The sequence below is a fragment of the Oryctolagus cuniculus genome, chromosome 17 (genome assembly GCF_964237555.1).
Source record: "Oryctolagus cuniculus chromosome 17, mOryCun1.1, whole genome shotgun sequence".
Lineage (NCBI taxonomy): Eukaryota > Metazoa > Chordata > Mammalia > Lagomorpha > Leporidae > Oryctolagus > Oryctolagus cuniculus.
The window spans coordinates 67,582,806-67,591,946 of record NC_091448.1 but is presented as its reverse complement, the minus strand read 5'-3'; the positions used below and the strand labels follow the sequence as shown (position 1 = coordinate 67,591,946).

General features: G+C 46.3%; 1 protein-coding gene across 1 annotated transcript; it reads left to right on the top strand.

Moving 5' to 3' along the window:
• Positions 1-1,330: 1,330 nt before the first annotated feature.
• LOC138846345 (leucine-rich repeat-containing protein 37A3-like) lies at positions 1,331-8,915 on the top strand. Its single transcript, XM_070061773.1, has 2 exons — positions 1,331-8,585; positions 8,675-8,915. Exon 1 carries the CDS (start codon positions 3,350-3,352, stop codon positions 4,070-4,072), a length of 723 nt encoding a protein of 240 aa, XP_069917874.1. The 5' UTR covers positions 1,331-3,349; the 3' UTR covers positions 4,073-8,585; positions 8,675-8,915.
• Positions 8,916-9,141: the final 226 nt, after the last annotated feature.

Here is a 9,141-nt window from a genome sequence, read left to right as displayed (position 1 = left end):
GAAATGATAAATTTGAAAAAAATATAATGAAAATAGACTGACAGTTTCTTAAAAACACACACCTACCATAAGTTGCAGTCTTTCCATTTCTGGGTATTTAGGGAAGCACCACCTGACACATCCCAGGGCACTCCCTGGCAGGAAACAGGGATCAGAAATGGAGCCAGGCACTCCAGAAGGGGATGTGCTTGTCCCAAGCAGCATCTTCATGGCTGGGCTAAACACCTGCCTGGTCAAATTACTTTCACTCACCCATCAGTGAGCGAGTGTTCCTTTTTCTCCACATCTTTTCCAACAATTACTGCAGTCAGTCATTTTTCTGGGACCAGAGTAGTTTCTAATAGTGAACACTTCCAACAGGGATGGAGAAGAGTACTCCAGAGGTTGGGGGAAGTCCTCCTGTGCACTCCCAACCCACAATGAGACTTGTGAACTGGAAGGAGACACCCCTGAGTCAAACGACAGATCCATGGTGCCCAATGCTCACCCTGTTGACTTTATTTTGGATACACCACACCCACTTCCATGCCTATGCCTCCTTGGGCCACCTCTCCCTCCTTCCTTTATTCTCATATTCAAGACCAACAATTGGCCACCAGGCTCCTACCCAAATGTCCTGGCCACATACCTCAAGAACTCCTTTGCTGGCACCTTGGCTCACCTGTTTGACCCACCCAAGGAACCCCTTTACAGGTAACTTAATTCTCTGTCTCTATTCATAGGATCTTACCCAGCCATATGGCCTGCTGCCTCTGCCAATTTAAACATACTATCGAGGTTGTCTGCAACACCGTCAAGCTTCACTGTGACAATGAATGCCTGCCAAATACGACACATTGCCGTGAGTCGGAACTTCCTGAGGATCTTTTTTTAATATTTATTTGTTTGAAATTTCTTATTTTAAAATTTTAGGGTCAAGTTTAAAGTAACAATGTAATTAATTGCTGAATTTTTATTCATTCATTCAGATTTAAACTCCCTAAATTGCTACACTGCTCCCTTGCTGAAAGTCAGGTTCGCAATCACCGCTATGTAATTTAATAACATAGTTACCGCTATGTAATTTACATATGCACAAAGGATCATGGAAAAGAGGTGGAAGGGGAAGGAAGCAATGTTGGGAACCACACACGTGGTGTTCTGTGCTCTTGGGTGCTTTGCTTTTCAATGATAACTCATTTGCACACAGTCTATAAACTGGTTTTCTATGTGTTGGGCCTCAAGGGCCCTCTGTCTTATAGAACAGGTCTACACTGCTCACCGCGGTTGTTTGTTTTTGCACTTGTATAAAAGAGTACAAGTGATGCTGTTTTATTTGGAGCCGGGGAGTTTCTGGTTCCATAACCAGAAATGGCTGCCTGACTCCTCTGATGGAGTCGGAAGGCTCCTCCATGCACTTGTAGACTGTCCAACTCTGAACCTGCTCTGAGTCTCACGCTTTTCTATCCACAGAACACTCGGGTACTTTTAAGTATCCTTCTGTAGATGAGGGTTATTACCACTGATGTCGTGACTTCCAAAATGTGACCGCTTTCTTCCTTAGACAGCTTGAATTCAGATCTCAGTCAGGGATCTGAGGCATTAGCACAGTGATAACTGTATACCCATCTACACAGTGTTGCTCACCTTCCAGACCAGTTATATTATTCTACCAATTATATTATTCCCTTCATCTCAAGAGGTGAGAAGGACAAGCATTGTTAATCTCCCTTTACAAGGGTGGGAAAGAACACATTGAGGTGAGGAGCAAGGCCCCTTGGCTTGACCACCTCTGCCCTCACTCCCCTTACATGCCTATATTTTGCCATGGACACCTGTGATGGCAGCAAGAACATAGGGCCACAGGGAGGGAGGGAGGGAGGGAGGAAGCCTTGGGCTCCCTCAGCATGAGGCAGGACTGTGGAATGATGTGGCTGAGAAGCAGGGGCAGAGCCACAGAAGGGGCAGCTGGGTGGGGCCATTTGTCCTCCAGCCTTATTCTAAGCCTGGAGTGGTTGGTCATTGGAAACCAATGAAATAATACTGATCATAGTTACTGCTTTTTAACACTGCGAACTCTTCTGAATGCCACTCTCAAAAATATCTTTTTCTCCTTTGTTGTTGCCATTTCATAGGTTTGAGTGTGGTTTTACTTTTCTCTCTAAAGTCTCAATGGTACCCCAAATATTGGATTTGACTCCTAATTTAATTGATGAGAGTGTAGGGCTGTGGACTGACATAAAGCTGTCCCATCAGTCTTCCGTACCAAAAAGCAGTCTCTTCTTTTTTTGACAGTTGAAGAAGCATCTATAGGGAACCCAAAGGGGGCATTCATGAAGATATTGCAAGCCCGGAAGAACAACACCAGCAAGCAGCTGACTATTGAGCCAGGGAACCCAGTATCAGAGAGAAACAGCGTGGACTTCCCAGGCCGCATGAGTGAACAGCGGGACTTCAACAATGAAAGTGACATTATTAGTGCACTGAATTACATATTGCCTTATTTCTCAGAGGAAAATCTACAAAATGTAGAATCAACATTATTACCATTCATTACACTGCTTTTTTCAAATGTGCAAGATAGAGATAAGTCCCTGAGCTACGTGAAAACCCACATAAGGAGGCCCTCTCATCCTTACAGAAATAAGTTGAGAAAGCTCTATTTTCTACAGAATTTGTTAGATGAAGAAATTCAAGAAAAAATCGATGAGGTTAAGAAGGAAGAAAAGGCCATGCTTATGCAGCCTATCCTGTTAGGTCATCAATTTAACCCTCAAATCCTCCAAAAGAAATCAGAAACTGCCCCGTCACAGGAGAACAGCCTGGCAACCATGCCAAGTGTGGGGTACAGGCTGCAGAGAGTGAAAAAAGTCATCAAGGGGCCAAAGGGCTTACGGGAAAGGCACCTCCAGGAGATGAGGAAGAGCCTCGGGAGGAGACGGGGCACCTGGCCCTTTGCGGAGAGCATTGGGGGAAGAAGGCTTGGGAGAGCAGGCTCCAGGGAGCTGAAGGAGCTTCAAGTGGCTCAGAGGCCCAGGCAGGTGGCCGGAAACTCCTTGCACACGGAGCCCTTGCTCACAAAGGAACGTGAGGCTGCAGCCCCCTCTTTCCTGAAGAAACACATCCTGGGCAGGCCTTCTACCTCCCCTGCAAAATCTCTGAGATCAACAACAAAGGAAAAGACTTAACCTACACCATTTTTGTCTTAGAAGATGCCAATGCTAGAGCTAAAAATAAGGCGGCAGGGAAACCAATCTCGCATTCCAGACAGAATTACCGCTTTCACAAAACTCGCTCTCACCTGGTCCTCCGAACCCCCAAGGCCAAACTGAGTCGGAAGTTCAGAAGGAAAAATTCCCTCAACAGGCAGATGGCTGGGAAGAGGCCTCCATTCCCTGCACTGCGGAGTCTCATAAACTCCCCCTCCGGAGAGGCTTTCTCATCCCCTGGAGGCCTGCATTCTCAGGGGAGTCCTCCTCTGAGAGAACCTTCTATAGAAGACACTAGGGAGGAAAACCATTCCGGAGGGCGTGTTTTCGAAGAAAATGTTTTGACAGAAAACACCACTGCACATGAAGAAACGCTCCCTGGCGACAAAATGCACACAGATCCTTCAGCTACAGATTCTGCTGGGACCGAGTTCGACCTAATGCCGACTGTGGACCAAACCAAGGAAACACAGTGGGAATACCCCAGCGAGGGCACTGAAGCCCCCACCATGCCCGTAGGCTTCACCTACCCTGTGATGCTGTCCCAGGGAGAACAGTTTGAAATTCAGCTGAATCAGCAGCTACAGTCCCTCATCCCCAACACTGACGTGAGAAGGCTCATTTCTCACGTCATCCGCACTCTGAAAATGGACTGCTCTGAGGCCCAGGTGCAACTGCCCTGTGCCAAGCTCATCTCCAGAACAGGCATCCTGATGAAGCTCCTCAGTGAGCAGCAGGAAGAAAAGATAGCCAAGGAAGAATGGGACACAGAGCAGTGGAGGACTGAGACCTATATCAATGAGAGTACAGAAGCCCCGAGTGGACAGAAAGAGCAGGAGTCGAGTAAGGTGAGGACAGGAGATCTGCACTTTCCCATCACTTAGGAGACCCCACGCGGGAAGACCAGGGGCTCCCAGTCCAGATCTTGTCTCGGTAATGTAACTTTTGCCAAGACGGTGACACTTTGTTAGGAGGCAGACCTAACACACTGTAGAGAAAATGAGTAATACCAAGATTATATATAATACAGCAGATTTTGTATGGTCTTTTAAGATCTTTTACGCCACTCACCTGAAGAACGGGGTTCTGAATATTTAGCATCCATATTTTCCAGCTCTTTATTCTGTCTTTTTAAACTGTGCTCTTTCTTAGCTCGCAAAAGGAGCTCAAGAACACGGCTATCACAACAAGCTCATCGTGGCAATATCTGTGACGGCAGTGGTCACAATGCTGGTTATCATCTTCTGTCTCATTGAGGTAGGGACGACTCATTCAGGTTGCCAGAGTGCATCCTTCCTTTGTAATAGATTCGGAATCCACAGACTGTACATCAATGCCACTTTCCACGTACCATGAGCTGACCTTCCTCTTTAGTCACCAAGACCGAGATGCGCTTTACTCTTTCCCTTGAAAAGCACATTCCACAGATTTTTAAAGGAACCCCACTTGTGGGAAATCTCTGTGCAACTGGAACCGAGATAACAAGGGACTGGACATTTGGAGAGGTTAAGTGTAAGAAGGCCAGAGTAAAGTGGCAGAAGTTCTCCAAAATTGTGTCAGGGATTTGATGTACTCTCTTCTACCACTGATTTCTTTCCTCATTGCTGAAACAATGAGATTATATACTCTCCACCCTCGAGGAACTGTCTCTGCCCTTGGGAGAAAGGATGCAGCCAAAAGACAAAAGTATTGTCTTACAGAGTCATTAGATCTACGTAGCATCCCACTGCTCCAATGTCTAAGACTTTGTCTAAATGAGTTCAGCTGATGCACTGCAGCTGATTCCTGCATCAAGCTGCTCTAAGATGTGTTCCCTCCCTGGAGCTTGCCTGCACCCTCCCACACAGCCCAGTGTTTTCACAGTCCCACCACACAAGGCTCCCACAGCCACAAGCACCCAGCCCCCTGTCAATTCTCCCAGAGTCTGGCATCTCCTCTAGGTTGGTTTCTGGGTTCACGGTCACTAGCTGGAGCAGCTGTTACGTATCTCCAAAATGGTGCCTGCCCTCTCTTGGCTAGTTACAGCATGCCAGTGCCTGAGGTCGGGCAGAGAGAAACGTGAACTCCCCCACTTTTTTTTGCTCTAGGTTGGCAGGTACATCATCCCCCACAGAGCTCCAAGCCAGACCCATGCCAGGCTTTTCCCACAACTTTATTGCCAGTGGCTTGAGCTGTTGCAGTATGGTCTTGCCTCATTCCAAAGCTGGTGCTGAGGCTCTCAGCTGCTGGGGTCTCAAACTGTGCAAGTCCACACCCTCCACATAGGTCCACAGCGTCCATCCAATTTGCATGGAGTTTCCTCTACCATTTTCTCCCTAAACCTTCCCTGAGATTGCACTCCTTCCACTTTTTTTTAACTATCCACCCCTAGACTAGAGCAGCAAGCTGCCTCCCTATGCCACCATCTTGAAAAATCCCTGAGATGTGATGATTTTAAATAGCCCTTGTGTGAACTGTTGAAGAACAGTGAATTTTTTTCTTCATACTAGTTGTTGAACATTTTACTTAGTGTAGGGTTAATCTTATGAGTATAATGTTAACTGAAAATAGATCTTCATAAAAAATAAGAATGGAAATAGGAGAGGGGGGAAGAATAAGGGATGGGAGTGTGGGCAGGAGGGAGGGTAAGGTGGAAAGTATCACTATGTTCCTGAATCTGTATACATGAAATCTGTCTATCTTCAATGAAAGTTTTTTAAAAGACATGTCTAGCCACAAGAAGTAAGTGATCACAGCATAGAGATGAGAAAGAGACCAGCATGGGCAGTGCCCACCCTAACACTACACAGTTTCAGTGTAGGGCAGCTCCTGCTTCATAAATTTAGTAGTTTTTATCATCTATTTTTTCCTAAAAGATGGCAGCTGGTCAGATTTTGTAAAAAGTTTTCTTGGGGTTTGAGTTAAGTTGCCTTGAATTTGTAGATTAATTTGAGAACTGACATCTTTATGATACCCTAGAAACATGACATTTTATGGACTTCAGAAGAGCATCCTAATCACATAAATCTTACACAACTTTCGTTGAGTTTATTCCAAGATAGTTTATTCCTTTCTATTGCTATTAAAGAAGGGCTCTGTACTCCATTTTCCCTCTAGTCACTGGTGGTGCACAACAAACAGGAGATTCACTGTACTACTCTCCTGACTCAGCACCTAGTCACCTCCCCGGACCCACATGTTACGTCCAACAAAATGTCAGCTGATTATCTTGGGCTTTTTTTTTTAGGTTGTCCACCATCTCCTATGCAAATGATGACAGTTTTGTCTCTTCCTTTGCAGTAATTATACCCCATTTATTTTTCTTATTGCACTAATTTCAGCCTTTTCAACAATGATGACTAGTAGCAGTCTAATAAGTATCCTACTCCTGTTCTTGCCTTTAAAACACCATTGTTTAGGTTTCTGGTCCATACTTTCAGCAGGTTAAGGGTGTTTCCTACTACTCCACTTTTTTTTCTTCCAGATTTTTTAAATTTTGTTTAAGGACTACAACTTCCATGTTCCCAAATTAGTATAGATTAAATGCATGACGCTGCACTCCCATTCCACTTTTAAGAGGACTCACTGATGACTGGCTGTCAATAGAATGTATTAAGTCCCAGAGGCATTCAAGACCAAGGACTGTGGAAGAGTGAGAACTATTAACAAGACAGAATTCCTGTCCTCAAAAAAGTTATCTTATTGGGCAGGCAAGGCTTTTAGAGAAAGAAAGGGAAGGTAAATGATTTGGAGATAGAATCATTATGGTGAATAATGATTGCTTTTCCTTACAAAAAAGATTTACTCTCATAGAGGAAGAGGAAGAGAAGACATAGAAAAATCTTCAACGTAAGTATCAGTCTGACAATTGTTAGAAAAATCTTCAACGTAAGTATCAGTCTGACAATTGTTACATTAGAATTTTAGAAGTAGAGGAGTACTGAGAACTCATCTATTTAAACCTGCTCATTTTAGAATGAGGACATTGCCAGAGGCAGAAGACTATCCATCTGAGTGTTTTGCCTGATTCCAGCAAATCTGGTCCCCAGCCATGGCTGGGGAGACGGCACCAGCACGGACACATGTGCTGTCAGTGGTCCTTCCGAGACACAGCAGCTAGGGAGGGGCTTTGTTTGTGCTGTTCCTGCTGCTGGTGGCATCTGGCCAGTTCAGAGGCCTTTCCAGAGGCTCGGAGAAGGGCTATGGAAAGACACATGACACTGGGGGAAGGGGGACAGTCGCCCTCAAGGCTGCTGGAGAGTAAAACGTATGAGGTGGCTGGAAAACTTACTGGTTTCCAGACCCCCACTGCCTATGCCTTTTATTCACACCTTCTCAGACCGTTTGTCTCTCCCTGTTATGGTAAGGATACAAGGAGAAAGGGACAATACTGGTCCCATAGTCACACTGCCAGTGAGTATTACAGAGAGGAAGGTTCCTCCCCAGCCAGGGACTTCTCCCTTGGTCATAGTGAGCTTGGGCTGTGTGCTACAATTTCTATTGCAAATCAATACCCACACGCTCTGTAGACACAAGCAGTTGCTGAAACAATGCACTCTTTTTCTGTTTTAATCATATTCAAAAAGGGTACCTTGTATTTCCACGCTGGTTTTGCCCTTTAAACTGGTTTCACAACTCAATCTTCCATCAGTGACAGACACCCTGCAGTGAGAAAAATCTTTGAGCTGGGTAACGTTGCTATTGGACTCGGGCATTGCTTCATAGGATTCAATTTATAGGGGACTAGAGCAGCTATGGAAACACAAGCATTTTCTCCCTACACCCCAGTGAATGATGCTTGTGAGGCTAAATCCTAAAGGGGCAGGTGTCAAATGCCTCTGGAGAGAGAAAATACTTCTGCCCCGTGTGGTGGTGCAGTGTGTCCCACTGCGCAAGCACACTTGGCTGAGAAAGGCACTGGGACTGACAACAGACAAAAGTCTCCCCAGAGACACTGCAGGTCTGTAGGGACAGAGGGCTCCTGGAAGCCCAGCGCCCTGGGTACTGCATCTGAGACCCCAGGCTTGTAGTGAGCACTCACTGCAGTGATGGCTGAGGTGCATGTGTCGTCCCAGGAAGACCGGAGATGCACACTGTGAGAAGTGAACAATGGCACTCGTCTCTAATGGTCTTGTGTGTGTTTTTCCCCAAGGAGCTTTCACCAATCAGTGCCTAGAAAGTGTTCGGAAGATGAGACTCAGGTAAATGGGAGGAGGCTGCAGCGTGTGGCTGGAGACAGCAGGGAAAATGCTCAATTCACATGTCTTTTTGTCTTTCCTAGGGCTTCTTCCGGCTGAGGTGGCCACTCTGGCTGAGGCGTCTGCTCAGCCCTTTCGGTGGCACACGCAAGAAAGCCAAGGACTTGCCCCCAGACAAGGAGCCTTCCGTAAAGGAAGAGTTTCCTGACAAGGACGCAGGGTACGTGACAGGGCCACTTCACCGTACTGAGTTTGGGGAGGCGGGGAGAGTGGCAGGAGTGGAAGCCTTGCTCTGCTCTCTTCCCACAGGGAGCTCAGCGAGGCCCCCGCCAAGAAAACGCCCCCTCCAGAGTCCTCGGCAGAAGGTGAAGAGAGCGAAGCCCCCGAGGAAAACACGGAGTGACCGTCCCGCCTCTGTCACCTGCAAGTCCTGTTTTCTGATATTGGCATCTCAGCGGTGCTTATAAAATACTTAATTGCTTACATTCATGGGTGTGATATTCGTAAGCAATTCTAGCCAGGTGGCGAGAAATTAAAATGTTGTCAAATATTTATTGTATGCAGTAACAGGGGCCACAGGCAAGAAAAGCAGGACTGCTTCTAGAAGCCTCCGAGGGAGTCAAGCCCTCCCCAGGGGCACAGCACCAGCAAGAACTCTCACCTCTCTTCTTCCATTAAGTCAGTCTCCAAGAACCCGAAAACACATCCCCAAGGTGTAGACTTTTAAATCAAATACCGGGTGTTCTGGTGCTTTCTTTCCCCTGGATCACTGAGAA

Excerpts from the sequence above, each read along its gene's own strand:
- LOC138846345 (XM_070061773.1), top strand. The coding sequence starts at position 3,350 with ATGGCTGGGAAGAGGCCTCCATTCCCTGCACTGCGGAGTCTCATAAAC.